This window comes from Salvia miltiorrhiza, chromosome 4, assembly GCF_028751815.1.
Source record: "Salvia miltiorrhiza cultivar Shanhuang (shh) chromosome 4, IMPLAD_Smil_shh, whole genome shotgun sequence".
In the NCBI taxonomy this organism is placed as follows: domain Eukaryota; kingdom Viridiplantae; phylum Streptophyta; class Magnoliopsida; order Lamiales; family Lamiaceae; genus Salvia; species Salvia miltiorrhiza.
In genome coordinates this window covers 54,544,100-54,571,865 of record NC_080390.1, presented here as the reverse complement: position 1 = coordinate 54,571,865, position 27,766 = coordinate 54,544,100, and the positions used below count along the sequence as shown (strand labels likewise).

At 36.2% G+C, this 27,766-nt stretch overlaps 6 protein-coding genes across 20 annotated transcripts; 4 read left to right on the top strand and 2 right to left on the bottom strand.

Annotated features, from left to right (window-relative positions):
• Positions 1 to 1,391: 1,391 nt before the first annotated feature.
• On the top strand, positions 1,392 to 6,536 carry LOC131020646 (conserved oligomeric Golgi complex subunit 7). Its single transcript, XM_057949592.1, has 10 exons — positions 1,392 to 1,854; positions 2,263 to 2,352; positions 2,449 to 2,568; positions 2,655 to 2,756; positions 2,877 to 3,157; positions 3,422 to 3,567; positions 4,278 to 4,476; positions 4,827 to 5,511; positions 5,642 to 5,974; positions 6,054 to 6,536. Exons 1-10 carry the CDS (start codon positions 1,570 to 1,572, stop codon positions 6,330 to 6,332), a joined length of 2,520 nt encoding a protein of 839 aa, XP_057805575.1. The 5' UTR covers positions 1,392 to 1,569; the 3' UTR covers positions 6,333 to 6,536.
• A 416-nt stretch (positions 6,537 to 6,952) lies between these two features.
• On the top strand, positions 6,953 to 9,539 carry LOC131020732 (adrenodoxin-like protein 2, mitochondrial). Its single transcript, XM_057949743.1, has 8 exons — positions 6,953 to 7,183; positions 7,365 to 7,436; positions 7,817 to 7,878; positions 8,521 to 8,588; positions 8,733 to 8,839; positions 8,937 to 8,986; positions 9,081 to 9,163; positions 9,234 to 9,539. Exons 2-8 carry the CDS (start codon positions 7,376 to 7,378, stop codon positions 9,310 to 9,312), a joined length of 510 nt encoding a protein of 169 aa, XP_057805726.1. The 5' UTR covers positions 6,953 to 7,183; positions 7,365 to 7,375; the 3' UTR covers positions 9,313 to 9,539.
• A 303-nt stretch (positions 9,540 to 9,842) lies between these two features.
• On the bottom strand, positions 9,843 to 13,381 carry LOC131020689 (zinc finger CCCH domain-containing protein 56-like). Its single transcript, XM_057949674.1, has 3 exons — positions 13,038 to 13,381; positions 11,680 to 12,831; positions 9,843 to 10,367 (listed from the first exon to the last, which is right to left on the bottom strand). The coding sequence occupies exons 2-3, from the start codon at positions 12,464 to 12,466 to the stop codon at positions 10,108 to 10,110; spliced, it is 1,047 nt and encodes a 348-aa protein (XP_057805657.1). The 5' UTR covers positions 12,467 to 12,831; positions 13,038 to 13,381; the 3' UTR covers positions 9,843 to 10,107.
• A 2,196-nt stretch (positions 13,382 to 15,577) lies between these two features.
• Positions 15,578 to 17,660, bottom strand: LOC131023635 (uncharacterized). The gene is made up of 3 exons (XM_057953180.1): positions 17,649 to 17,660; positions 16,732 to 17,094; positions 15,578 to 16,058 (listed from the first exon to the last, which is right to left on the bottom strand). The coding sequence occupies exons 1-3, from the start codon at positions 17,658 to 17,660 to the stop codon at positions 15,621 to 15,623; spliced, it is 813 nt and encodes a 270-aa protein (XP_057809163.1). The 3' UTR covers positions 15,578 to 15,620.
• Positions 16,918 to 23,058, top strand: LOC131020652 (beta-amylase 7). 11 transcript variants are annotated; one of them, XM_057949613.1, is made up of 12 exons: positions 16,918 to 17,060; positions 17,559 to 17,859; positions 17,947 to 18,171; positions 18,776 to 19,063; positions 19,248 to 19,325; positions 19,598 to 19,801; positions 20,274 to 20,468; positions 20,873 to 21,037; positions 21,344 to 21,604; positions 21,833 to 22,051; positions 22,205 to 22,424; positions 22,781 to 23,058. In XM_057949613.1, the coding sequence occupies exons 2-12, from the start codon at positions 17,734 to 17,736 to the stop codon at positions 22,807 to 22,809; spliced, it is 2,010 nt and encodes a 669-aa protein (XP_057805596.1). In that variant the 5' UTR covers positions 16,918 to 17,060; positions 17,559 to 17,733; the 3' UTR covers positions 22,810 to 23,058. The 11 variants fall into 11 exon arrangements, with proteins under 11 accessions (XP_057805596.1, XP_057805595.1, XP_057805597.1 ...); XM_057949612.1 differs by having other exon boundaries at positions 18,773 to 19,063; XM_057949614.1 differs by having other exon boundaries at positions 17,551 to 17,859.
• A 667-nt stretch (positions 23,059 to 23,725) lies between these two features.
• On the top strand, positions 23,726 to 27,288 carry LOC131020711 (pre-mRNA-splicing factor SPF27 homolog). Of its 5 annotated transcripts, none has more exons than XM_057949706.1 (8): positions 23,726 to 24,445; positions 24,702 to 24,958; positions 25,523 to 25,698; positions 25,898 to 25,981; positions 26,329 to 26,398; positions 26,521 to 26,654; positions 26,721 to 26,779; positions 26,976 to 27,288. In XM_057949706.1, the coding sequence occupies exons 2-7, from the start codon at positions 24,716 to 24,718 to the stop codon at positions 26,764 to 26,766; spliced, it is 753 nt and encodes a 250-aa protein (XP_057805689.1). In that variant the 5' UTR covers positions 23,726 to 24,445; positions 24,702 to 24,715; the 3' UTR covers positions 26,767 to 26,779; positions 26,976 to 27,288. The 5 variants fall into 5 exon arrangements, 3 of the variants coding, with proteins under 3 accessions (XP_057805689.1, XP_057805690.1, XP_057805688.1); XR_009100738.1 differs by having other exon boundaries at positions 23,727 to 24,445; positions 26,721 to 26,834; positions 26,968 to 27,288; XR_009100737.1 differs by having other exon boundaries at positions 23,727 to 24,445; positions 26,721 to 26,834; positions 26,963 to 27,288.
• Positions 27,289 to 27,766: the final 478 nt, after the last annotated feature.

Genomic DNA, 27,766 nt, shown 5'->3' with positions numbered 1-27,766 from the left:
CCCTTTTCATTGGCTGCCCAATTAAACCATTTTTATATTATACTAGTATATTTTTTGCTCTATGAGATAGTTGTGTAAAAGGGAAATTACCAGTTTACTACTATGTCAACTGCAGATATTTGTGGACCCTACAAAGAGAAAAAACTAGATATTTGTGGGCCTCACAGAAAAAAAAAATAATAATAAAAAAGACTAGATATTTGTGTATTTACATAAACTCACGTGTACCGGTAGAGATAATTAGATAGAAATAAAATATAGTAATAAATAAACATAAATATTAAATAGAAATAAAATATAATAAATGCAAAATATAATTTTAAAATAAAATAGTATTTATTCAATGAAATTTCGAATTTAAAAACGTAACTTTCAATTATCAGAAGCATTTCATTAAATAATTTCAGAAACTATTGAGGAAATTTTTCTAACCACACAACTAAGTTCAGAGATAGTCCATTCTTGAGAAGAAAAAAAATGAAGATTGGAAAGTGAAGGAATGAATTGTTGAAAATGAAATGGTATTTTTAAAGTGGCATTATTCTATATATTATTCCATGACATATTCTTTTTCCTTGTAGTATTTCGTTTGGTAATAAGCTAATTTATAGAGTGTGGAATCATATAAATTTATTCATATTACTAGATAAGTAAAAACAAAATGCAACATAATTGGAAATAGGGCTATGAGTGAAGAATGTATATATATGTTGGATTGGATGTACAAATTTACTACTTTTATTTTCATAGTATATAGATACAACTTTCGGCCCAAGGCCCTAAGCCCATGAAACAAGCTAAAGTCGGCACAAGGGAAGCCATCTAAACTTTTTTTTTTCCTTGTTTGTTTAATGGATTAATTGCATATAAATATTATATAATTTAGATTTGTAATCAATATTTAATTATCATAAAACACATGAACTTCTAATTAAAATTCAAGCCGCCCTTAATTCTACGCGGAAACAATAAAATGATTAGTTCAGTCATGTGGAACAAATCTTTTTTGACATACAATTTCAAACGAGTTCTAATTTCTAAATTGCCACGTAGTTAACTTCGAAATTCTACATATAACTAAATGTGGCTAAAATTTTAATTTGAATCGAATTCTAAGTAATTAAAAATTTATGCGTTTTTTGATAAACTCCATAGCTCTTAGTGAATTTAATTAAAATATTTCCATATCAAATACGGACCTTTCACGTCATATTTTGAGCTCGATAGTGTTAGTTCATATTATTTTTATAATTTTCATATAATTTTAAGCATATGGTTTTTTTTTTTGGCATTTTTTAAAGTTCGAGCCCAAAGTTTGAGTTATTTTTTCATATTCATTAAAGTTAGCTTATTTTTTATAAATAATTTTAAAATTAGGACCATAAACCAATGACACATAACTCATTTGCAATATTCTTCAAATTAAAAAACTTAGATATACAATGTGTCGCGTTTAGGTGCCGCGCTTTAGGCGTAAATGCGATTTCAGGAACAATCTTGGCTGGAGCCGGTGGAGCTCAAATTCTCCAAACGATTTGATCCGTACGAGAAAAACAGCAAACCGGCAAGATGATGGTGGATCTCAGCTCCTTCTCGGAGGAGAAATTCGACCCTAAAAAATGGATCAACGGCGCCGTTCAGCAGCGGCACCCGCAGGATCCCGTCGAGAAGCATCTCGTCGATCTGGAGATGAAGCTGCAGATGGTGTCCGAGGAGATCGCCGCCTCTCTCGAGGAGCAGAGCTCCGCTGCGCTCCTCCGCGTCCCCCGCGCCTCCCGCGACGTCCTCCGCCTCCGTGACGACGCGCTCTCCCTCCGCTCATCCGTCGCCAGCATACTGATCTCGCTCAAGAAGGTGCTCTGATTGCTGTCTTTCATCACAATAATGTCGCTGGAAAAAATATTTCTATCCGGCTAGCTTGAAATTCAGAATTACATATGAATGTATGTATTCGATGAATGCGGATTTGAATTTCACTGAAATGGAAAAGTTACTAAGTTAATGTAGGCTAAAATAAGAAGTTTGGAACTAGTTACACATCGAAATTGGTGAAAATCAGAGAAGTTGAGTAATTTGAAGGTGCCAGTTTAGTGTGAATTCGCAAATCCGAGTAGTTTGTTTACTGATTTAGAATGTTTAACAGGAGCCTGGTGCATGCTTAGCAATCAGAGTACTTAATGTTATGATTGGAATTGTTTGCTATATGCTCAGAAGCAGTTACTTAGTGTGACATTTTTGTGTCAATTTTATCTTGTTATGTAGGCTGAGGGATCCTCTGCAGAGTCAATTACTGCCCTTGCTAAAATTGATACAGTCAAGCGGCGGATGGAAGCTGCATATGAGACATTGCAGGTCTAGTTATGATTTAAATTCCTAATTCAGAACTCGCTCAGCTGTTGGTCGTTTGTTTCTCATTGGCCAGTGGAAATTGTTTCTGTTGTTGAACAGGATGCTGCTGGATTAACGCAACTAAGCTCGACTGTGGAGGATGTGTTTGCCAGTGGCGATCTCTCACGTGCTGCAGAAACGTTGGCTAACATGAGACATTGTCTTACTGCTGTTGGGGAGGTATTCTATTCCTAACCCTTGCAATATTTTTAGTTTGTTTCTGAGAATCTGTGGAAGAGCATCACTCATGAATTTGAGATGATTAGGTTGCTGAATTTGCTAATATAAGGAAACAACTTGAAGTTTTGGAAGATAGACTGGACTCAATGGTTCAGCCTCGTCTCACAGATGCATTGAACAATAAAAAGGTAGCCTACATAATTGTAGTTTACTTCTAAGGTGAATAGTTCTTTAGTCTTGGATATTGTTCTAGTTGTTGTCTTTTCTACTTGACAGGGAACTTAATTTCCTTTATCTTTCTTTCGTAGGCTAATGTCGCTCAAGAAATGCGGGGAATCCTCATTAGAATTGGGAGATTTAAGTCGTTAGAGAATTGCTACTCGAAAGTCCACCTCAGACCCATAAAGAAGCTATGGGAAGATTTTGACTTAAGGCAACAGTCCAGTAAACTTGCAAATGAGAAGAATGAAGTGGAACAGTTCTCACGTAGTATGGATTCACAATTAAATGAGCCAACACTATCTTTCGCACGATGGTTGCCAAGTTTCTATGACGAGTTGCTACTTTATCTTGAGCAAGAGTGGAAGTGGTATAACTTGTTTAAATTCGCGTATTGGTTCTTATCGCATTATTTAGCTCTTGCTAGAGTCATCTTGGAGTGTAATATTATGTTTGACTGAAGTAGTACAGTTTGGTCTTCCTCTTAAGTTAGTAGTAGAGTATCACGAGGCATGTTTTGTAGATGTATACTGCTTAGTTTTAGATATTTTAAGATGAATTCAGAACTTATTTAAACTCTGATATAGTCACTAGATATGAATCATATGATTTATGAAGTGCTCATTCCCTACAGGTGCATTCTTGCATTCCCTGAAGATTACAAAACTCTTGTTCCTAAATTGTTGACTGAGACAATGGCATCCATCTGTACAAGTTTTGTATCTCGCGTTAATCTAGCTACTGGAAATGTTGTTCCTGAGACTAAAGCATTGGCAAAAGGTTATACTCAATCTTCTTTTGTTGTATTCAGTTTCTGTCTCTGGATTTAACATTACAGTTATCTTAGGCTCCATATGTTGTTTTGCATCTTAACTTTCTTTGTGAAAAAATGGGCCAACTCCTTGATGTACCAAAGTAAACAAAGATCTTATCTCTTGTGACATTCATAAACAATTCTTTGATTTAAGGGGAGGAAATATCTGGAATATTTTTCCTTTTAGTTAGTAGTACACTCCCCAGAACTGAAAAAAGTTTGGCCCACCCCTTCTTTCTTTTTTACTTTCACCTCAATGAAGTAAACAAAGCTTTAGTTTATTATGATTCAAAAAGGTGAATAGCTAGGATCATAAGCTCTTGTTGATGAAGTTACTGCTCATTTTAACTGGTGTAGAGACTAAATTGGTTTGTTTCCTCGTCTAAGTATGGTGTGGCATCATAAAGTTGATTTTAAGACTATTAATATGTGTGAATTTGTGAAACTGTATCTGCTGTAAAAGTTGTTTACTTTGGTGGAAGAATGTAGCTTGGCTTCCTCGTTGATTTGGTATTCAGTCAGCAAAGTCTCTAGTTAACTGCATTTGAAAGTACTCTTCATGGTTGATCTGATAAGTTCCGAGTTGATCCTCTTGGCTATTGATTTGAGAATTGAGCTGAATATTTTAGTAAAAAGTTTAATCCCATATTGATTTCTTCTTGCCCCTCTCTTTCAGGTGTATTAGACATCTTATCTGGTGATTTACCCAAAGGTGTCAAAATTCATACAAAACATTTAGAGGCTCTGATAGAACTACATAATTTGACTGGGAGTTTTGCCAGGAATATCCAACATTTATTTTCAGATTCAAATCAGCATGTGTTATTGGATACACTGAAGGCGGTGTACTTGCCATATGAAACTTTCAAACAAAGGTAGTCCCATTTTGTTTTGATTGCAATTATTCTTGCTTGGTATAATTGACTGTGCATTCTTCATACATTTCTGATTGGGTAGTACTAGAACTGTTTTTCCACACCTCTGTTCCTTGGTTTGACTGGGTAGATGTTTTGAGTAAAGACGAAAATTTCATAGATGAGGATGAAAATTATGTCGGAAGCTTTCTCAATAGAGATTCCTGAATCTATTGAATTTTTACTGTAGGGACTTTGGAGTGTGGAAGATGTTGCGTCTTGTTAAAATGGTGTTTAAATTGTAAAATGGATCATAGTTCATGATTTATTTGGCAGTTTTTCCATAACTTTATATGTAATTCATCATGTAGATATGGGCAAATGGAGCGTGGTGTGCTGTCCGGGGGGATTGCTGGTCTTGATCTTAGGGGAGTTAGTACTCGCATTATTGGTGTCCAGGGAGTTGAACTCAGTGAAACAGTGAGAAGAATGGAAGAGTCCATCCCACTAGTCATTCTACTTCTTGAAGCTGCCACAGAAAGATGCATTAACTTTACTGGTGGTTCTGAGTTAGATGAACTAATCCTAGCCCTAGACGATGTAACATTGCAATACATCACGATCCTTCAGGGAAATCTGAAAGCATTAAGAGCAGTGTGTGGAGTGGATGTAGCTGTGGATAACGTTGTAGGAAAGAAGGAAACTGGTTCAGACAGGAAAGATGCAGCTTCGCATGCGCGTAAAGTTGATTTTAGTTCCAATGAGGAGGAATGGTCTTTTGTTCAGGGTGCTTTACAGATTCTCACCGTTGCAGATGGCCTGACAAGCCGAATTTCAGTTTTTGAAGCTTCCTTGAAGTCCACGCTTACTCGACTGAGCACTAATCTGTCTTTTTCCATGTATGGTTCAAATCTTGACCAGAACCAATCACATTTGGATGATAATGATGGAACTGGGGGATCTTCAACAGCAGGAAAAGCTTCCTTGGATGTTGCAGCTCTCCGGCTTGTTGATGTCCCCGAAAAGGCTCGGAAATTATTTAGCCTCTTAGAGCAGGTACTTGTCATCATTCCCTTAATCTTAAAGAAAGCAGTTACAAAAATCACACGCGACATAGCATATGTGCTTCTTGCAGTCAAAATCCTGGACTCATGAGTCTATAACGAGTTTCCCTTGGTTCTTGCAGTCAAAAGATCCCCGATTCCACGCCCTTCCACTGGCTTCTCAAAGAGTAGCAGCATTTTCAGAGGCAGTCAACGAGCTAGTCTACGACGTACTCATACTAAAAGTGAGACAACACTTCAATGATCTGTCTCATCTACCGATATGGTCTTCTGTTGAAGAGCCGAGCGCTTTCCCCGTTCCAAGCTTTAGCGCCTACCCTCAGTCTTACGTGAACAATGTCGGTGAGTACCTTCTCACTCTACCCCAACAATTGGAGCCCCTTGCTGAGGGTATTTCCAACAGCGACGCCAATGCTGAGGAGGCACAATTTTTTGCAACCGAATGGATGTTCAAGGTAACTATGCTCACTTACTTATCCACTTTGTACTTGAATGTTAAACCCGATTGCCTCATCGAGTGATATGAATCTGTAGGTTGGTGAGGGAGCTGCTGCTCTTTATATAGAGCAGTTGCGCGGGATCCAGAAGATAACAGATCGCGGAGCGCAGCAGCTATCCGTGGATATCGAGTACTTGAGCAACGTGCTGTCAGCTCTATCGATGCCCACGCCCCCTGTTCTTGCCACATTTCACACATGCTTCTCAACACCAAGGGATCAGCTCAAGGATCTCGTCAAATCGGATTCAGGTAATCAGCTAGATCTTCCCACAGCTAACCTCGTGTGTAAGATGCGGGGCGTCAGACTTGATTAGGGGCCCCATCGTCGTCAGAATTCGTCTCGCCTGAAGCTGCTACCTCCCGATACATTTGTTCGTATGTATTGATGAAATGAAATACGAGACTGTAAAAATGCCAATATTGGAATAGCTCTGACAAAAATAATTTTTTTGTTGTTGTTGAGATAACTCATTGATATGATGGAGAAAAGGGTAATTCAAAGGTTTATAAATTTGTTAGGGATACCATGTCACTTTTATAAAAATGAGGCAACTCTAATATTACAATCCATATTAAGAAGAAAATTATAAATCTCACATTGAAAAAGGATGTTTGGAAATGTTTTGTTAATGCAATAATGATGGAACAATTTTTGTTGATTTGGTTAATTATTTATTTATAAAAATATTAAAACTTTTCTCTTTTTTCTATTTTGATTTTCTAAAGATTATCAACTTCGATTAATGATATTTAATGGAGTATGAATGTTGAATTAAAGATCCAGTTCATTGAGGTTTAAATTGCGAAAAATAATATCTTAAATGATAATTTAAAATTTTAAAACTTATTTTATGATAAAACTACACCGTTTTATTAATAGTTTAACTATAAATAAATAAAAATTCAACTAAAAATGTGTATTCGTACGGTCGTACCCTTTAATTAAAGAGTGTTATATTTGTGCTCTCTTTTTCCTTTTTCTTTCTGTAAACAATAAATTGGGTTTGATCAAAAAGCCCAGTCCATTTCGACAAGCGTTTCGTGTGCAGTAAGCCGACGTCGTTGGCTGCCCTATTGAACCCCGGACCTCAGCCGTTCACCGCCACGCGCGGCGGCGACACCTTTTACCATTTGAAGACTTCAATTTGAGCTTCTGAGATTCGAGGCAAGGATTTTATAATGGAAGAAATTTTTACCTATTCATTTATTATATATGTATTATCACGAATATGTATTTCTGGTCAGATTCTCGTTATTTGGTATTTAGATGTGCATATTGATTCGGCATTCTAAGAAAATCTTGTTCTATGCGCTACTCGTTGGTCATTCTTTCTTTGTTGATGCAGGCTGAAGGACTATGTTCATTTCTAAGTTTTTTCGGCTGGGAGCTCGCGCGATGAGGAGCCCTGCAGTTAGAGGTCTACTATTTGCTCTTTCTGTCAATGCTAATCTAGACTTTCAAACTCCATGTAATTACTGCTGATTGTGCGGTGAGGGGAGCTATGTGTTGCTGTTGCAATAAATGGTTGGATCATGGCTGTGTTGCGTGTATGTGTGTGTTTGTTTAATTATTCTTCGGATTCTATGGGCGTGATATAGTAGGTTGTGTATTAAGTGATGATTGCTTTAAGTCTTCTCTTACAATTTTTCAGATGTTGATCAAATATGTTGTGTTTTATGCACATTTTTCAGCTAGAAGTTAGAATTTCATTGAAAATTTACTAGCAAGTAGCAAATCTAAATAAAGCTTCTTTTAATTCGCGTATTTATTTTCACTCATTGCCCGTCTTCCTAGCAGCTCGAACTTTTTCATCAGCGGTATCATACTCAATGGCTCATAATCTGTATTTAAAAACACAGGTTAGTTATCTATGCGTGGAATGTAAAACTGTACTCCATTTATGTGGCATGTGATACTTTATGTAGGCTGTTGATATCAATAAGGTAAAAAAAACATAGTTCTTAATGTAGCTAGACTTATTCGCACTGTTGCCCAGGAAATTTGAAGGCTATGGATATGCCATCTTTTAGTATATAAGAGAATAATTTAAGGTGCATGAGGCCTTTCACCTTTTCTGGGAGGCTGTTTCTACTTATTTATTCTTAATCTAGGTGCTTGCATGAAATGTAAGTGTATTTGTGCTTTCTACTTGATGAGCATGTGAGTTGAAAGCATGGGTATTTGCTTTTTACATCTTTGGCTGACTCAGTGAAAGAAAAAAATAGTTGTGATGGAGAACAATTAGAGAATTAACAGCTTCATTCAGCTTTTCCGTTTAGTTCTCCTTGAGTAACAGTTTTCCTGACTCATGCAATAATGTGTCTCTCTTATTGTGTTGTGATGCTTGAACATGTGAATTTGATGTGTTTTGCTTCGATTTCCCCCCGCATTTTTGTTGTGTCTACCTCTTTCCTTTTCCAACATAAGAAAATGGATGACTACTTTCATTATTCTGATCTGCTTATGTGATCAATCTTAATCGGTTTGTCTTCTGTATTCAGAGGCATGCATCGTTTTGCACTTCTGCAGCTAAACTGGACTCGGAGGAAGGCGAGGAAGAACCAAAAAGGTATATGCAAAAAAATTCTGACTTCAGGCAGCAACTCGCCGTGCAAGAACTCTGATTCACGGAGAAGATGTCTGAGGTTAAAGCTGGTATATGCAACTTCTCTTTTGTAGCTTTTGTCTGATTCACTTTATATGGACTCTGCAGAATAAACGTAACGTTTGTGGACAAAGACGGAGAGGAGAAGCATATCAGTGTCCCTGAGGGGTTTTCGATGCTAGAAGCCGCTCATGACAATGATATAGATCTTGAAGGTGAATATACAATCTGTTGCTTCTGTTAACATCCGCATATTTGTAAGTACTTACATATATACTATTATCCTAGCTTAGCCTCATGAATTGATTGCAGGAGCATGTGAAGGTACAATGGCTTGTTCCACGTGCCATGTTATCGTGACGGTAAGCTACCACCTATTTTGCAACACACACTGCGACAGCTGAAGTTTTAGAAAGATTATCCACTTTTGTAACTATCTTTTGATGCACTTGGCAGGATGTAGACCAGTATAATAAATTACCAGATCCAACCGATGAGGAACTCGACATGTTAGATCTCGCATTTGGGCTCACAAAAACGTAAGTCGTTTGCTTGATACCGATCTCATTCTCTTCTGGAAGCGTTTTAACCTATGGCGTTTTCCCTCAGGTCTCGCTTAGGCTGTCAAATAATTGCAAAACGCGAACTTGATGGACTTCGTCTAGCGCTTCCTGCTGCTACGTTATGATCTGATAGGTTCCAGCCAATTTTGCATTCGATTTAAACCATTAGGAGTCATACTCTGCTCTAGTGTTTTGAATAATGTGGAATCAAGATTGCCTAATTCTTCTAGTCTTTACTCTTTAGTAGGTTAGAATTCCATATTTTTGTTGTAGAATGGGACATTTATGTCGTAGTGATGCGTATAATGATTCTTATTGTATAATAATTCAAGTAATTGATTCACGTGATACATATAGTGATTTCATCGCTGGAATCAAATATATAGTTAAATGGATTGTTTTTTAGAAATATAATTATAAAACAAACAGAACTTGTTATGGTTAAGTTTGAAAATAGTCAGCACACAAGTTTTTTCCAGAGTTTCGAAAATAAATTTTTGTGGTTGAAAACGTCAAGTGAAAATTACTATTCTTAAACTCTTATTTTTGTAATTCTTTTTAATATGTCAATCATATTATAAAATTGAAGACCCAACAAACAAAACGCAAAGTTCAACCAATCGAATCAGACAAAACCTGCTTAGATATTATTCAATTTTGTCTAATAACCTGCTTATATATTTATTCTATTTTGTTAAAAAAAATCCATACGCATATGCATGCATCTTCTCTATCAACTACTCTAACCTAAGAAGAGCAGAAGATGCATACGATATTTTACACAGCAACACTCAATTACAACAACAAAGAAGCTTGGTGTTAAGTCACTAAAGGGGAATCATTTTTTCCTATTCTTGGATGAGAATTTTCTCACAGAAGTGTTGAGTCTATCAAATACCTCATATATGCAGAGATGTCTGCTAGAGGTCGTCGATCCAGTCACCGTATATCTTGCTAATTTTGTCGGGGCCCTTCCATTTCTGTGTCGGTCTATGTCCGGTCTTCTGAACCACGTTCGACAACCTTTGTGCCGGAACTCCAAGGTGATAACCATCGGAATAAGGAGCGGAGGCGACAGATGCGAGAATGGAATCCACTGAAGTTTTAGTAGGCGCTTGCCTGGCATCAAGAGTGGAACAATCTTTACCTTCTGAGTCCAGTCCGCCATAATTATGTAGTTCTGTAATAGAGATTTTGGAAGTTAATTGCATAAAAATACACCAACTTAGGCCAAAATTCATTTTTGACGCGAATTTTGAAAATTTCAATTATATGCACCAACTTTATTAATTGTTCAATACTGACTCCAATTTCATTTTGCCCAATTGAAAAATGACATGGCTCACCAGCACACGCCTTTTACTTTGTTGGACGACCATCTTCTCATTTAAAGTTGGTGTATTTTCATGATATTAGAGTAAAATTTGAGTAACTAAAAAAATTTGTGTATATAAGAACTTATAAAATTCGCATAAAAAATGAATTTTAGCCTAAGTTGGTCTATTTTCATGCAATTAACCCAATTTGAAATTATAGTCACTAAGATTGGCTATTGTATATATCACCATAAAAAAGAGAGAAGATAAGTTCATTAAAATGCACTTATGTAGCCCCTAGGAAACGTGACAACGCGATAAACTGGAACGATATAGACAATGCCAGGAAATACACTCACACAAAGACGTATGTGTAATTCGTTCAAGAAATTGATACAAACACTAAAAAGAATCTTTTTTGTTCTTCATTGTTGAGAGAGAAGATGATGCAATCAAAGAATTACGAAGAAGCTATAAATGAATTCGTCTCTCGTGTTTTTTGAGAGAACAAGATCCAACAGAGACACTTACTTAGGGATCAGTGCACAAATACAGAGGATTTCTTCAAGCTCTCACAATGATAGTATAAGAAAGCGGAAAAGACAAATGAAGCCAGTTCCAAGTGTTGAAAGCCAATAAAAAAAAATTGGTACTAACCTAAAGATGTGTATTAAGAAGACTTTTTTAATACACACACCTTTTTTGTATCTAGGTTTATACCAATTTTTTTTTGTTTGACGTCCAACACTTGGAACTGACATCATTTGTCTCTTCCTCTTCCGCTTTCTTATACTATCATCGGGAGAGCTTGAAGAAATCTTATGTATTTGTGCATTGATCCCTAAGTAAGTGTCTCTCTTGAATCTTGTTCTCTCAAAAAACACGAGAGAATAATGCATTTATAGCTTCTTCATAATTTTTTGACTGCTTCATCTTCTCTCTCAATAATGAAGAACAAAACAAATTCTCTTTCGTGGTTATATCATTTCATTCGAACAAGTTACACATACATCTTCGTGTCAGTCTAATTTTCAAGAATAAGAGAAAATAAAAGGAGCACTTTCGTTTTTTGAGGACATGTTTTGTGTTTCATCAGTGTGTGAGATACATGAATTTGCTTACTACATGCATAGAAATCTAATATGCTTTCATGGTAATAAGAATAAGAATTTATACCTGCAGCTCCATGGGCGAAATGACACTTGCTGCCAAACGGGCAATACCCCGTAAGCTCCCACTTATTACAAATCCTCGTTTTCCAATTCGATGGCTTCAAGGTTACCGCAATCGCGCTATTCCCATATGATGCACCACCGCTGCCAGGGCCCAAGCTTATAGCAACACTTTCTCGGGATTTTGACTGCTCATCGTGAAGGAAAGTGCAGTTCTCACCATAAGGGCAGCCTTCCTCTGTATAGAACTTCTTGCAGTGCCGCCCTTTATATGACCTCTGTGTCTCGTCAGTGACTCCCACAATCGGAATCTGGAACTCCTCCCTTGGCTCAGACGACACTGGCCGGTCTTCCTCATGTGCAGCCATGATTTCTTGCCAGTTAGGGGGTGGTTTCCTGAGTTCCTCAATGCTGTGTGCAAAGTTACAGTTGGTGACATACGGGCAAGTGCCAGCTCGGAATTTGCAGCACAGTTTGGTCTTGTAAAACATCTTCCCAATCGCCTTCGACCTGTTGGAAGACACCAAGTCCCCTGACTGGGAATTCTTGGATCTTTTACTAGGAGGCTCACTTCCTGACCGGGACTGTGATCCCGTTCCCTCGTAATTCGAGTTTGAATTAGCATCACCGGAAGCTTCGCCACTCCACATTCCGTAGTCATCCTCAGTAGCCCAAATCGCCTGATCACTCGACCCCGGCCCCCAATTCTCACTACCACAATTCCCAGAGCTCCCAGAAAGAATTTGCACCACATTCGCATTAGAAAATGCATTGTCTCGACGAAAATCCATTTCCAAGAGCAACAACAACGTTACGGCAGTGCAATTTATTCCCTCAACAAGAAAAAATTCCTACAAAGGCAAAAACCCTAGCAATTTCTAGTACAATTCTAGCATTCTTGCTGTCTACACATCAAAATTTATTCCCTCAACAAGAAAAAATTCCTACAAAGGCAAAAACCCTAGCAAATCTCTAGTACAATTCTTGCATTCTTGTTGTCTGTACACATCAAAAAGTTTCTTGCCAAAAAAGGCAAAATACTACAAATTAGATTAGAATTACAACAAATGCGAGCACTGGAAAGTTTAATAAATTACTTCATAACCTCAGAATCACCTGCTTTTCCTCAACGGCAAAATTTCATTTCACTAGAATCCTACAAATTAGCAAGTGGAATCAGAATATCAGCATAAAATAGAACAATCAAACTAGTGAAAATCAACTTGACAAGTAGAGTTCTGTAGTATGAAAGCAAAAAAAAATATACTAAAAATGTAAAAAACCAATATTTATTACAAAAAAATAACGAAAATTGAAGTATAACTGCTGTGTACTGCAAATTTAGGACAATGGATTTCTTACCCAAATTGGAAGTGAATTCCAGATCTCAGAACATGAACTTGTAGGTTCCAATAATACATTTGCAATATTTCGCAACGGGTGCGTTTCTCCTGATGAAATTGTGTGCTTAAATTAGCAGAAATTAACTGAAGCAGGAGATTATAGGGGGAGAGAAGGAAGTTTTGATGAAACTCGTGTTCAAATTTTGAAGAGTTGGTTGTTTCCAGTAAAGATTAAAGAGTAAAACATGTTTGGTATGGAGAGGATGGATGTGCCTTGAGCCAAACGCTGCCTATCTAATCTACTTTTAGCTGCAGCAGTTGCAAATCATTCACTTTTTTACTGCTATTGTGGTACATTAATTAATACTCAAAGAAACCAGACTTCCACTTAGGGCTCGTTTGGTGATCCGTGAGTGATTAGTTAGTATAATTAATAAACTAAATTATTAGCGTGGATAAATATATGTTATTAATATTTGTTGGTTATTTGCTATTATGGTTAATTAATCATGATTTTCGTTTGGTATCCATATTTTTAGGTTAGATAAGCTTAAAAATGGACACAATTGCAGGGCCATATTAATTATCCTGCGTAATCCGAATTTTTAGCTCAGGGCCTTCACATATCGCAGGGCCGTCCACGATGCATGTATTGAATACTAAACTATGCACCAATCTGGATTAAATTAGCTAATAGCCTAATTATGTATTCCCTAGCACCAAACGAACCCTTAAAAAAAAGTCGTTCAGTGTATTACTGCCTATGTCCCTCCCATTGAATAGCTCAAAAAATTTCGGTACAAAAATTAAAAAAAAAAAAGTATGAATTAATTAAAAATGATAGATCTACACCTTTTTAAAAATTAAAAAATTTCATTTATAAAAATATGTAATGAGACTATTCAAAATAAAATACATGCTACTTTCAGTAAAACAAGTTTCGTGGGACAAAAAAAGGAATATGAGTCATATTTCGTGGGACGGAGAAAGTACTCTGTATTGACTTTTATAAAAATGAGTCATTTTTAATGGAACAATCCAAAATAAAAAATGAGTATCTTTATTGAAACGAAGATAGTACCTTATTCATTTATTAATAAAAAAATACTCTCTTCGACCCGATACAATAAACTATGGGAATTGGACACGAAGGTAAAAAAAAAAAAATGAATAATTTATAATAAAATATAAGAAATAAGAGTATATTTGTCCAACAAGTAGGAGAGGTAAATAAACATTTTATTTTTAAGTGAAATGAAAGATAATTATGTATGAACCACAATAACATTTGATGTAAATAATAAGTTGTGTGATAATGTTTGTTATGTATTGATTTTTTATTTTAAAAAGTAGTATATTAAAATAAGACGTTTAAATAAGAAAATACGAACTATTGAATTCAGACAGATTGAGTATTTATTACTCCAATTGATAAAAGGCACTTCATCCATTTACCATGATTGTGGTCTTTTTGTTATTTTTTTTTCTTAATAAGTGTGATATTTTTATTTTAGGACATTTACTCTTATGTTTTTATTTCAATCACATGCAACCAAATCCATCTTGCATACTAATTACCTAACAAATCAATTTGAGGGATCTTTTTTTTTTTATCAACTTTATACATACTTCCTTCGTCCACCAAAAATAATCTTAGAAGTGGACGACACGAATTTTAATGAAAATAGTTTAGTTTATTGTAAGTGGATAAAATATCCCACTTAAAAGGTAGTGTTAATAATAATAATTAATTGTATTGTGAGCAGAGAAATAGATTCACTATGTGATAAAAAGTTTCTAAAGTGTAAAGGGACTAATTTTTGTGGACATCCCAAAATGACAAAAATAGACTATTTTATGTGGATGAAGGGAGTAGTATTTTATTAAAATCTGTATCTTTTTACTGACACAACATTTATCGTGGATAAGACGGAGTAATAAGGAATTTCATTCAATTCTTTCTATTTTATTGGAAAATAATACAAAGAAATTGATAAAAAGATATACTTCATCCGTCCACAAAAAATATGCCATAATTTTCTTTTTTCGTTCGTCCATAAAAAATATACCACGTTCGTTTTTAGTAGTAGGGTCCATATCACTTCACTCACATTTAAAATTAGCTCATTATTCCACTACCAACTCCACTCACATTTTATTAAGACCTATTCTAAAAATATTGTGATATAATTTTTGTGGACGGAGGGAGTAATTGTTCGTAAATGTATAAAGTATACCAAATTTTAATTTTTAATACTAACTTTTTTCATTAATTACATGAACTCGGAAAGATGAGTGACAGAGTGAGTATTTAAATGTATGAATTATAGCAAGTTGCGCCATAGCTCTCACAAGGTCGGTATTTGTCGATGTCAATAATTTTTGTGTTTTTGGATAATTTTTGCTTTAAATACATATAGGTAAGGTGCACGCATGATATCAACTTTAAATTTAAATTTAATTTATTTAAATTTGCTCACTTTTCATATAGACCATAAAAAACGTTTTACACGAGCTCTTTATAAGCACATACATTTTTTTTTTTGGTCGATAAAAGAGAATTTATTATAAGAAACGAAAAGCAGGTACCAGAGGTACCAAATTACAAAGAGTCCAGAACAAGCCCATTCGAGCACCACAAAGAGAAAGGAAAGTTAATGTCCACAATGTGAAAAAAAGAGTTCCAACTCCACATCCTGCCTATAATCTCCTGTGTAACTTTTTGAACATCCCACACCTTTCCTTGGAACCTGCTCTCATTCCGACATCTCCACAGAATCCAAACCGTACCAATCCACAATCCTTTCAAGAATTTCCGCCATCTCTTATCTTTGCTTGCATGAATAAAAGAAAGAAAGTGTTGAGATAAACCTCTTGGTGTCACTGTCTTGATGTTGATCCATTGCTGAATATTGTTCCACACTTGTTCAGTTTTTGGGCAGTGAAGTAGCACGTGTTCCACCGTCTCTTCCGCCGTCACACATGCGTTGCACCATCTTTCCTCAACTGCAATTTGGATCTTCCTTTTGAAAGATCCAACCTATCATATTTTAATTATAAGCACATACATGCTTGATGTAAATTGTAATGGAGATTTTTCATGCAACCTATCATATTTTAATTAATAATATATTCTAATAAAATAGAGCACAAAAGAAATACGGAGTACTAGATAAATTTATAAGAGAAGTTTTTAATAAATAGCATTAAAAACATTATTATAAGAGAAGTTTATACATTTGTAAACCTTATAAAAAAATTATCATTGTAATACGATATAGTAATTTTTTTTTGAGAATATATTTATGACGTAAATTAAATGCGCGAACATGTCTTATTATTATTTTTATTTATTTGAGGGGAGAACATGTCGAATTATTTAAGAAGCCTCTCCATATGATACATCAATCCGAATCAAAATAGTTCAGATAATTAAATCTCAAATTATGAACTTATTAAATTAAATATATCAATTCAATCATCTTTTTATTACACCTGTGTGCATTTTTCCTGCTTAAATACCTGAAAAATCAAACCCACACTTACTGCATGAAAAATACAGTTACGGCACGCAAATCGCCTACAAATAACACCAAACAAAACATTAATATATTATACTACTACCAATTTACGATTCAGAAAAAAGAAAAATAGAAATAGATAATAAAAATAATTCATTCATTATTCAGACCAAAAATACGAAATGCCCATACCGAAAGGGCCCCACCATGGACCCCACATCTTGTCACCGTGCAATGCGTGTGAACGGCACGTCCGAAGATAAGTGCCTTAACGCGTGCCAACTCCTGCTTACACGCTTCCCCCGTGCGAAACCCTCCCCGCTCTCCTCCGCCGCACCGCCGCCGTCGGCGCGCCGAGAATTTTTTCAAGTCCCGCGAATTCCGGCGTTCCGGCCGCTGTCTTCTTCTCCGGTCAGTTTGGCTTGCCGGAACTTGGAGTGGATAACTTTCCCGCGGCGCTTGTCTGGATCCGCGTGCGAGCGGTCTGAGATCTTTCCGAAGAGCGTGGAACGACGGCGGAAGTGAGTTCAAAAGTTTGATGAACTGTTTTATGAGCTGAATTGTGTTCAATTATGATGGATTTATAAGGTTTTGGAAACGTTGTGATTTATGTTCTGGATTGATTAGCTGTTGCTCGTTTCTTTTTAGCTGATTTTTGGTTTTGGAAAGTTAGCTGAGTTAATATAGCGATATACATGTTCTCTCTGGATTTTTTGCTAGTTAAACACGAAGAGCAATGCTGCTACACATTGAATGAAGCAAATGCTTCATTAGGTGAATTTGTGTAGAACAACGGAAAGGGAGATGTTAAACATGTGAAAATGTAAGTAGACCTATTTGTATGGAAGTTTGAAAGTTTAGTTGTAGAATTTATTTTCGAGATAAGCAGTTCTAAGGATCTCTGTTCTACATTTCCGGATGTTTAGGCATTGATATATATAATTATGGGCTATATCCATTCTTTATGATTCTCTTGACTTTGTTTTTTATGTTTCTATTGTATAAATTGAGCCGATCAGTCGGAGATCCTGAGTACGAATGCAAACACCCGCATTCGATGGAAAGTATGGCACAGGTAAACTATATATAAGGTGTGAAGGTGGATGTACCTTCTTCAGCATGACTAGTTACTGCGAAACCTGTGCCTCCTTGGGGAGAAGATAACAAAGAGATACAAGGAAACTGACAAGGCTGATGGCAGCAGAGATGCAGAGGTTCGGCGCAAGTGAAGAAGATGATGATGAAATGGGGATGGATGTGAAGGAGGAAGATGATGATGACGACGAAGATGAAGAGAAGAACATGGTAACCCCTAATATGGTGGGTGTGGATGTTGGTGTTTTGTCAACAGGTGGTAGTAATAGGTATGTGCATAATCAGCAATATCAAGATCCGCAAACTCCGCAGGTTGGAGGGGCTCGAAGGTGTAGGCCTCAGGAAGAGAAAGAGAGAACAAAGCTGCGGGAGCGACAGCGTCGAGCGATCACAGCAAAGATATTGGCTGGGCTTCGTAGGCACGGCAACTACAATCTTAGAGTCAGAGCTGATATTAATGATGTCATTGCTGCTTTGGCTAGGGAAGCAGGTTGGGTTGTTCTTCCAGATGGGACCACCTTCCCTTCCAGAGCACAGGTACCATTATTCTTGCTGTGCTTTTTTCTTTCTTTTTTTTCTTTTTCTTTTTCTTTTTTTGTTTGTTTGGTGAATTCTGATTTTACACTTGAAGGAATATAACATTCTTGCTGATTGATTCACTGTGTTAGTAGTGTTTTTGCATTTTTCTTATTCAAAATTGTTGTATATGACTGTCTTTTATGTACTATAGTTACTCACTAAGTGGTATGTCCATTGTCAAAAATTATAGCAGCAGCACCTCGGTTGATTTGGTAGAGTTTTTGAGATGCGACTCAAGAACTCTGAGATTTGTGGTTAAAATGGAAGAAGTGTAAAGGATTCTCCCAGCTGCTAAGGGTTCATTTCTATTAACATATTCTTGTTCTCTTTTACCCAATATATACTAATGTGAAATCAAATTTCTTCTATATGTATTGTGACATGTTTGACCAAGCATGCGTAATATGTGCAACTGGGGCAGCCTTTAAGCTGAAGCAGAAATATCCAAGCTTCTATCTGCATCTGACACCCAATGTTGAAGTGGAGTCTGTGTATTCTAGTTGTATGAATAACATGCTTGTGAATCTGGTTTTGCACTAATTTTCATTTTAAATATCAGCAGAGCACCAGACCTACTGGTGGTGCACAAAACACAGCTGTGACTTCATCTTCTTCGCAAATGCCAGCACAACCTACTTCTCCTACTTCCTTGAGAGGCATCTCCCCAGGCTATAAAAGCACTGTTGATTATAGCTCAAGTCACTTGAAAGGTGTTTTTGTGCCCACTTCATCTCCTTATGATGTATCCTCCAGCACTAGAAGTCAAGCATCAGCTATGATTGGGGATGGAGGAGAGCTACCGAATGATCCTCTTCTTGGAGGTTCAATTGATTCAGTTGACACCACGCAGGCAAGAATCCTGGCTTCTCTAGATTGAAATTCTTTCACTATCCTCTGAATTTACTTCTTTGGTGCATTATATAGTTGCCTCACTTGGGATGTCACGTGACAATTTCTCCTGAACTTTGATTGCATCTCTAGTTTGTCTGTGCAGCCTTTTCATTTCCATTTTGATTGGTTTTCTATTCCCCTAGGTTGTTGACATGCCGTCAAAACTACAGGAGCGGGATTTTTCGGGTACCTCTTATGTTCCAGTATATGCTATGTTGCCAGTGAGTAAGCTAATTTTACTGATCCATCACCTTACTTTTTACATATATGGGTCTAGTTTTATGTGGTCCTATGAAGTCAATTTATTGTTGTTTACATATTGAATGTTTTGATAAAATGACATGTATTCTTGGAGATGTTTTGGGCTTGTTTCTCTGGTCAGTAAAGTGATACTTAGAGCACCAATTCATTTTGGCTGCGGTAGGTTGTCATTTCGATGAACTTCAGCTTAGAAGAAAGATAATTGTTAACGCCCTAAACATTTTGGTGCCAGTTGGGTGTCATTAACATGAAATGCGAGCTTGTTGATCCAGATGGTCTAGTGAAGCAATTGAAAATCCTGAAATCAATGCACGTTGATGGTATTATGGTTGACTGCTGGTGGGGTATAGTTGAAGCGCATGCACCTCAGGAGTACAACTGGAATGGTTACCGGAGGTTATTTCAAATGGTGAAGGAGCTGAAGATGAAGCTGCAGGTGACTTTGCATGTCCTGGACTACTTAGCATTCAGTTATAACATCTCTTTCACATCCCTACTTCTACACGCTTCTATCTAGTGGTATTGTCATTTAGAACAAATACAAAAGAAGTCTTATTGTTCCAAATATTCAACTGTTCATAGATGCCAAGACTGGGTTTCTTAGATTTTGTTTCATAATGGGTTTATTGAATATTAAATCTCACTACATCTCTTGGACCAAGTGACTTAGAGAAAGTATATCCAAAGAGCCCTTTTTCAATAAGCCATTTTTTGAATAATTATTTTCTAATGAGAGATGATATTCAGCCTATCACATTGGTTAAGAGTCTAAGGTACTCTAATTAAGTACACTACTATTTGCAAGGGGAGTAATACATAAGACATGCTACTTTGACCTAAATGTTGTTTCTTATGTTTATTCATTTTGAATTCTTTCTACCACTGGCTAAGATTTAATATGAAAACAGGTTGTTATGTCCTTTCATGAATGTGGAGGTAATGTTGGGGATGATGTGTGTATTCCCCTGCCTCATTGGGTCGCTGAAATCGGTCGAAACAATCCAGACATATTTTTCACGGATAGAGCTGGAAGGCGGGACCCAGAATGCCTGTCTTGGGGGGCTGATAAGGAACGAGTTTTAAGAGGACGAACTGCTATAGAGGTGATTATTATTTTTGCAAACTTTTTACAGTCAAAATGTTTCTCGAGCACGTCAGTTTCCTATCCACGCTTTATCTTCACTTGTTAATTAGCAGAAAAAAGGAGAATCGAAGCTGCTGCAAACATGCAAAGATTTTACTTGTATATTTTCTCTTTGGTCTGATGGTGATTTGGAGCCTGGTTTCTAAAAGCTGTGCTTTTTTAAAGTTATACCTTATGTTCACTTACCAGCTAGAAACTTGATTTGTCAATAGGAAAAAACTTGTCCTAAAAAATTAGTTTTGTACAACCCATGCTTGCTACATCAACAAAATTTTAAGATAGTCGTGATGTTATTTGTTAAGCAATACTCTAATTAACTAGCTTGCACATTCCATTGATCTTATGATTGCTTAACTGTTGTAGGTCTACTTTGATTACATGAGAAGCTTTCGGGTTGAATTTGATGAGTTTTTTGAGGATGGTGTCATATCTATGATTGTAGTTGGACTTGGTCCATGTGGAGAGCTGAGATACCCTTGTAACCCTGTGAAGCATGGTTGGAGATACCCTGGCATTGGTGAATTTCAGGTAATCAGCATTTTTATGAATTTGTTCCTAATACTGCACTTAGGATGAGTCATGCACCATCCCCCCCATGTGAGACGATGTTTGTTTTGTTTTGAGGGGCAGGGGAGGTGGCGGGGTTGTGGGTGTTCTGAAAATGTGTATAGAAAGGAGAAACATTTAGTAAGATGTTGGACAGAAGTGGTATGATAATTCCTGTACCCATTGCAGCTTCTGAAGGTGTTGAGATACACTTTAATTTCAGATACTTTGTATGAACCTTGATCTATAATGTATCAGACAATCTAATCTATATTGCTCTATTACCAGTGCTATGATCAATATATGCTGAAAAGCCTGCGGAAGGCTGCTGAAATTAGAGGGCACTCTTTCTGGGCTCGAGGACCAGAAAATGCTGGTTCTTACAATTCACTGCCCCACGAAACAGGATTTTTCTGCGACGGGGGTGACTATGATGGTTACTATGGCAGGTTTTTCTTAAGTTGGTATTCTCAGGTTTTAGTTGAGCATGGTGATAAAGTGCTTTCTCTTGCCAAGTTAGCTTTTGAAGGGACACAAATTGCTGCAAAGGTGAGCTCCTTTCATATGACTCAATCTGATTGTCTTCGTTTCCAACTTTTTCCACGTTTTTTATGAACTAAGTATTATTGCCTTGTACCCGTACATACTTCGTATGCAGATATGGGTTAATCTTACTATCTTCGCCAGTATCCATAGATTGATGAGAAAATTCGATTTTTTTTTGTTCAGGCATGATTCTCTATCTAAAAACTTTTTTATATTTTGATTTTTGAGCAGCTGTCCGGCATGCACTGGTGGTACAAGACAGCTAGTCATGCTGCTGAATTGACTGCTGGATTTTATAATTCCAGCAATCGTGATGGCTATGCTGCTATCATGGCAATGCTGAAGAGGCATGGTGCTACTCTATGCCTTACATGTTCTGAAAAGAGCATGATGAATCAGAACACTGACCTCTCTGAGTCCTTGGCTGATCCTGAGGGATTACTTTGGCAAGTAAGGGTTGGCAACTCAGGTTTCGATATTTTTCCATCTATGTCCTAACGCCAATTTCTTCACCAAAACTATTTTTTCACATGAAAGGCAGAATTCTTGCTTTATTAACAATTCGTTTTCCACATCCTGTATTAACTGCTGATCGCAATTTAGGTTCTGAATGCTGCTTGGGATGCCAGTATATCTGTTGCCAGTGAAAATTCTTTTGCATGCAACGGCAGAGAAAGGTTTAGTTATTTATTGGAGAAGGCAAAGCCCATCAGTGATCCCGATAGGAGGCATTTTTCTTCTTTTACCTATTTGAGGCTTAGCCCACTTCTCATGGAAAGACCGAACCTCATTGAATTTGAACGGTTTGTCAAGAAGATGCATGGTGAGTTACTGTTACATCCTTACATATGTAGAGAATGCATGGTGTACTAGTATATCTCTTGGTCTAATCAGATTCAAACATCAATAAGAAGTCTCGTAGGCTCACATTTACGTTATGCCTCATCTAGATAATTTCAACATCGAATAGCCATTTTAGTCTACATTCTGAAACATTAGCTGGGCATGTCTGATTTCATTAGTCATTGTAGGTTATATCAGAAGCAGCCCGTTATAGTTTTTAAGCCTTTTCTCGTGCTAAGTGAAGACACATTCTATTGCATTAAGATTGACATTTGAGCATTATAGATCTGACCAAATATAAGGGTGACCATATTATCTCTCATCACTAAATTGCAGGGGAAGCTGTTCTCGAGTATCAGACGTAGTTTCAAGTTTGAGAGTAAGAACACTGACTTAGCTTTCTAATATAGCACGTACTACCTACACATTGTAAAGGAACGAACTAAACGATTTTTAAAGGACTGGTCGATGGTATCCAGAGTGTGCTAAGTTAAACCATATAGAAATCAGTCCATGGAATTGATTTTAATGTAATCTGTATGTATGGAAGAAAACTGTGCAAATTAACTTGTACAGAATGGGGAATATATATATATATGCTTCAACTCTAGCCATCTTAGATCTTACCATTGTTAGTGATTCAATTCAGTATGCAGTCTTTTGCTATTTTATGGATCATTTTTCAATCTTTCATCTGTGATTTATAGCAGTGAACTAAAATATTACTTATAAAATTAGAGCATGCTTATAAGGATATAATGTGGCTTCAATTTATTTTGGCTTGTTCCATTTTTATAGGTTTCTGCTTCAATGAGATGTACAATTATGCTTAGCTCAGTTTGTACTTTACTCATTGCATTGTTTTGATTGATGGAAATTATTGTAAAACGCAAGTTTAACAAAATTATGGAACACATAAATTATATATTTGCACACATATTTTGAGTTGATTATTAGTCAACACTTGATATCAAGTTTATGCATGATTTTACTTTCCTGTGGTTTTAATTTTACTTTCTAACTATAGGTGAATTTGTATCGGTTATTGCATCATTTTAGAGTTGATAGTTTTACACGTCATAATTATATTTTTGTTAGGAAATGTAATACTCCTTTAATTTATTACATTTGAACAAATTATTGTGATTCGAATTGAACATTTAATTATTATGAATGTGCTTAAGAGGATTTATGCATATAATATTTTTACCTCACAGTTGGTAAGGTTAGCATTCGCTCAAACTCGAGATTCTTTATAAAATCATTAATTTGGTTGTTCTTCTTTTTTTTTTTTTTTTTTTGAGAAGAGTATCTAAAATAGCATTTGATATAATTCTATATACTTTAATACTTAATAGTTTTTGTTCGACTTGACAACAGTAGAAATGTGACAATTTTCATTTTCTTCTAATCATAAATTACTGAAAGCTGTTCTGAAATTAACTCTTCAATAAAATAGTGTAAGCAGAAGATACAAGTTCAAGCCAACGCAGTTTCAAATTTGGATTAATTAGCAAAAATATCATAATGTTTCTATAATTTTTAAAATTTGGCAATCGCAATATTGCGTTTTATTTTCTTGTAATTGGAATGTTTTTATTTTTTTCACAATAAAACTGTACCATGTCTTTGATAAAACAACGCTCTAATGTTCATATAAGCTACAAAATTATTATGAAAAAAAGTAAGAATATTATAACGATAAAAAATTCTAAAAAATAATACTCCTACTATATAATTTAAAAATACATTTTTCTTTAGTTATATATTTTTAAAATACCTAAAAATTATATATTCACGTAAAATAATACTATAAGTACCGTACAATACGTCCCCTTCTCTTGACACATAAAAATTCTAAAAGAAAAGGAAACCTACTTCAGAAAATTCAGACTGCCACAGGAAATCTCGGCAACTAATCCGCCGCTGGCCTCCGTTAACCGCCGCTGCCTTCCTCCGTCTCAGTGAGCTCAGCCACATAGCCCTAATTTTTATCCGAAGGTAAAGAAAACGCTCTTACTGATGATTTATTGCGAAATCTTCCCCCTTTTTTAATCGAATAGGTCAATTGTTCATAAATTCCTTTTGCAATTTTCTCTTATTTCTTTCTGGACATGTTTATGTTGTTATCTTTTCTGAGTTTGCTATTTCAGTATTTCTACATTAGTTTTTACTTCGAAGTAGAAGTTCAGTATATGCATATACTTACATGCGTGCGTGCGAGGCGAATTCTCAGCTTACCAAGTGTTAATGGCAGGGGTTTGATAACTAATGGCGACTGCTAATGGAGGTAGTGCCGACATACTGATGCTGGAGGCGCCGCCGCAGTCGTCCACGGCCACGGCACCGGCGGCTCCAATAATTGATGCTTTGCCCTACATTGATGACGACTATGGCAACCCAAAGGTTAAAGAAGAAGTTGACCGATTGGTGGAAGAGGAGATGCGGTTCAGCTCGAAGAAACCTTCCGACTTCCTCAAAGACCTTCCCCCTCTCCCCACATTCAATTTTCAGGTGTGTGAGCTGATAATTATTTCAATTGTTCATGTCTTAGTTTTGCATTGATATCTGAATTAGATAGTTTATAGAGGAAATCATGGAATTAGCTGTTTTAAGATTCCTCTTCAATTTAAGTAGCTGGACAGTTGTTTTTTGTTCATAATTATCTGATTATTGAGGATCCTAATAATGTTGATATTTGGGAAATACTATATGATTAGAAATTGGAGTAGTTTTTCCTTCTGAAGTAACTTTTTATGCATAGTTCTAGAATTCTGTAAGAAGTGCTTCTGTTATGAAGCCACCATCTCCTCCCAAAATTAGATGTTAATCACATGCCCCTGTTCTCCGTTTCTTGTCTATGTTCAACGTAAATTTTCTTGTCTATGTTCAACTTAAACATTTGTTAGCAGACTTTTGGCTCTAAAGCATAATATTCTTTTGAGGATCTTCCTTTACTTCTTTTCTGAAGATTATCATCATCATCTTGATCAACAAACTGCATCTATCTACTTTGTGTGTGTGTGAGAGAGAGATGCTGGGATGCTTTAGTGCCTCTTATTGATATCTTTGTTATAGGACCATCCTATGCTGGCTAGAGAATATGAGAGAGTTAGAGCTGGGAAACCCCCAGTCCAAATGGATACATCCAGATATGGACTTGAAGTGCCACCGCTGAACAAGCGAAACGATGAGACTGCATGGAGGCAAGCGCTTCAGAAAGCCCAGCGCTTGTTGCAGCATCAAGTGATCAGGTACTGTTTGTGATTGCAATGAAACTAATATCATTTCAGTATGGTTTGTTATTGCAGTGAAAGTAACTTTATCTTGAGTGAAGGTTAGAGGAGGTGGTGGTGATACCATGATATGTTCAATATCACCAACCATTATCTTGAACATATGTCCCTTGCTTTTTGACCTCTGGTTTTTTTTTTCTTTCTTTCTTTTCTGTAGACTTGAAAATCTGGATTTGATGCTGAAGCATGGTCCTGATGTTTGGAAGTTGTATAATCAACAGTTGGAGGCGTTTCTATCAAGGTGCATATTTCTCTTGTTTAATGCGAAATAGGAATACTCTTTAAATGTTTGTTTGTCATTCATTTTTCAGTTTTTTCCCGCCCCATTTTTCACTTTACTAGGTGGGTCTGTGATGTTCGTTAAATGCTAAGAGATTGCTATTGTGCGTGCAAATCCATCACATATTAATACATCTGTCTTCAGTTTCTTTTAATGCCTTGCAAAGTTCTCTGCCTCAGCAGCCCACAATAATCTCGCTCTGATCATTTGTGCTTATCTTTTTTAAATCCCCACCTAGAAGCTTTTACTCTCATTTTAGATGCTTCTGCAGTTCTACTTTTACGCCACTAATTTTTTGCTTCCTGTAGAATGCAATCTCAAGTTCTGGAGCTCAATGGAAATATTGAATCTGTCAATCGAGAGAGGAAGTATCATCAGGTACTTCGAAAGAGCTTGTGTTTTATTTTCCTATGCCTTTTCAGTTTTTCCATTGCAACGGAAGTATCATCAGTTTTATTTGCCTAATGTCATTATTATTCTGTCACTCTGTGAATATTCAGCAAAACACCGCCTATGAGCTCACTGCTTTATCTGCACAATGGAGGGAGCTCTGTTTGAAAAACATTGAAATAGAAAGTGCATGTGCTGAAATTGAAGCCCATATTGAAGCATTGAAACGTGAAGCTGGCGAGAGGTAATTAATCTCTGTAAGTCAGGGTTCCTTTTGTTTCCCACACTCACAAGTTTCTGTCATACTCAGGGGCTGGAATTTGGAAGCAAATATTGAGAATGGAACTATTCCATAAGCTGAAAAATGAGGTTCGCTTGAAGTTTCTTGATCGTTTAATGTTACCCCCGATGCATGAATAAATAGGTATAAGTGATTCAATAGAATAGGGCAAGATATGTAGTATTTCTCACCAATCACAGCATGGTTTCTTTATGCAAACTACAGTAGTCTGATACTAAGAGATATTTGTTTTTCATGTCTATTTTATGTAGAAAAGACTTGCAGATGCAAAAGACGGCTTGTTTAATATCGAGATTCAAAGTTTTCATGCCATGCCTAACTGCTTCAAAGTACGCTTAGGATCCCCAAGGTTTATAGAGAGAGAGTTAAACTTTCATTTCCTTTAATGGCACCCAAAATTCTGTTTTTCCTCTTTCAGAATCTGTATTGTTTTTCCTCTTTCAGAATCTGTATTCAGCCATGTAAGCATTCAAAGTAGCCAACTGATATTAGCTTCAAACCCTTTAATATTCTCTAATGTAATATACTGTATACAGAACATAGGCCAATTTCCTCATCATTAGATATTTTAGGTATATCTCTTTTCTCTTATCTGTTACAGTGGCGTTTGTTCTGATTTTTTGTATGTTTATGGATTTCTAATTAGGTTTAATTAATCATCCAAAGCTTATTTGTGTGCTAACTAATGCTGTAAATGCCCTTTGCATTGAATTTTATTAATCTTGTTATTAAGAGTCGAATTTTCAGAAAAAAGGACTACACACCAAGTTCAGTAATTTTCCCATTCATGACAAAATTCTTTAGATGAATGGAAAATTTCTTCATTGTTTGGTTTTTCTGTTATCATCGCTTCTTTTGTCCCTATTATTTTTGCAATGTTTTATTTTGCTTTGCAAATTGTAATGCAACGATTAAATGATGGTGCCATACTATTAATGGTATGCCATACTATTAATGGTATTCAAACTTGCAAATTAGTCTAATTACATTCTATAACATTTCTAAGCATATTTTTTGTAAAATTATTGCAAACATTGAATTGCTGATTTTTATTT

Bases quoted from the DNA above. Each gene is read 5' to 3' on its own strand.
- LOC131020646 (XM_057949592.1), top strand. From the start codon at position 1,570: ATGATGGTGGATCTCAGCTCCTTCTCGGAGGAGAAATTCGACCCTAAA. The intron at 4,477-4,826 runs GTAGTCCCATTT...TTCATCATGTAG, and splicing joins TATGAAACTTTCAAACAAAG to ATATGGGCAAATGGAGCGTG. The intron at 5,512-5,641 runs GTACTTGTCATC...TGGTTCTTGCAG, and splicing joins TATTTAGCCTCTTAGAGCAG to TCAAAAGATCCCCGATTCCA.
- LOC131020732 (XM_057949743.1), top strand. From the start codon at position 7,376: ATGTTCATTTCTAAGTTTTTTCGGCTGGGAGCTCGCGCGATGAGGAGC. The intron at 7,879-8,520 runs GTTAGTTATCTA...TTCTGTATTCAG, and splicing joins ATCTGTATTTAAAAACACAG to AGGCATGCATCGTTTTGCAC. The intron at 8,840-8,936 runs GTGAATATACAA...AATTGATTGCAG, and splicing joins CAATGATATAGATCTTGAAG to GAGCATGTGAAGGTACAATG.
- LOC131020689 (XM_057949674.1), bottom strand. From the start codon at position 12,466: ATGGATTTTCGTCGAGACAATGCATTTTCTAATGCGAATGTGGTGCAA. The intron at 10,368-11,679 runs GTATAAATTCTT...TCTCTATTACAG, and splicing joins TTTCGCCCATGGAGCTGCAG to AACTACATAATTATGGCGGA.
- LOC131023635 (XM_057953180.1), bottom strand. The intron at 16,059-16,731 runs GTATGGGCATTT...AAAATATGATAG, and splicing joins TCCATGGTGGGGCCCTTTCG to GTTGGATCTTTCAAAAGGAA.
- LOC131020652 (XM_057949605.1), top strand. From the start codon at position 17,734: ATGGCAGCAGAGATGCAGAGGTTCGGCGCAAGTGAAGAAGATGATGAT. The intron at 19,064-19,247 runs GCAAGAATCCTG...CTATTCCCCTAG, and splicing joins ATTCAGTTGACACCACGCAG to GTTGTTGACATGCCGTCAAA. The intron at 21,605-21,832 runs GTGAGCTCCTTT...ATTTTTGAGCAG, and splicing joins GGACACAAATTGCTGCAAAG to CTGTCCGGCATGCACTGGTG.
- LOC131020711 (XM_057949706.1), top strand. From the start codon at position 24,716: ATGGCGACTGCTAATGGAGGTAGTGCCGACATACTGATGCTGGAGGCG. The intron at 25,699-25,897 runs GTACTGTTTGTG...TCTTTTCTGTAG, and splicing joins TTGCAGCATCAAGTGATCAG to ACTTGAAAATCTGGATTTGA. The intron at 25,982-26,328 runs GTGCATATTTCT...TGCTTCCTGTAG, and splicing joins TTGGAGGCGTTTCTATCAAG to AATGCAATCTCAAGTTCTGG.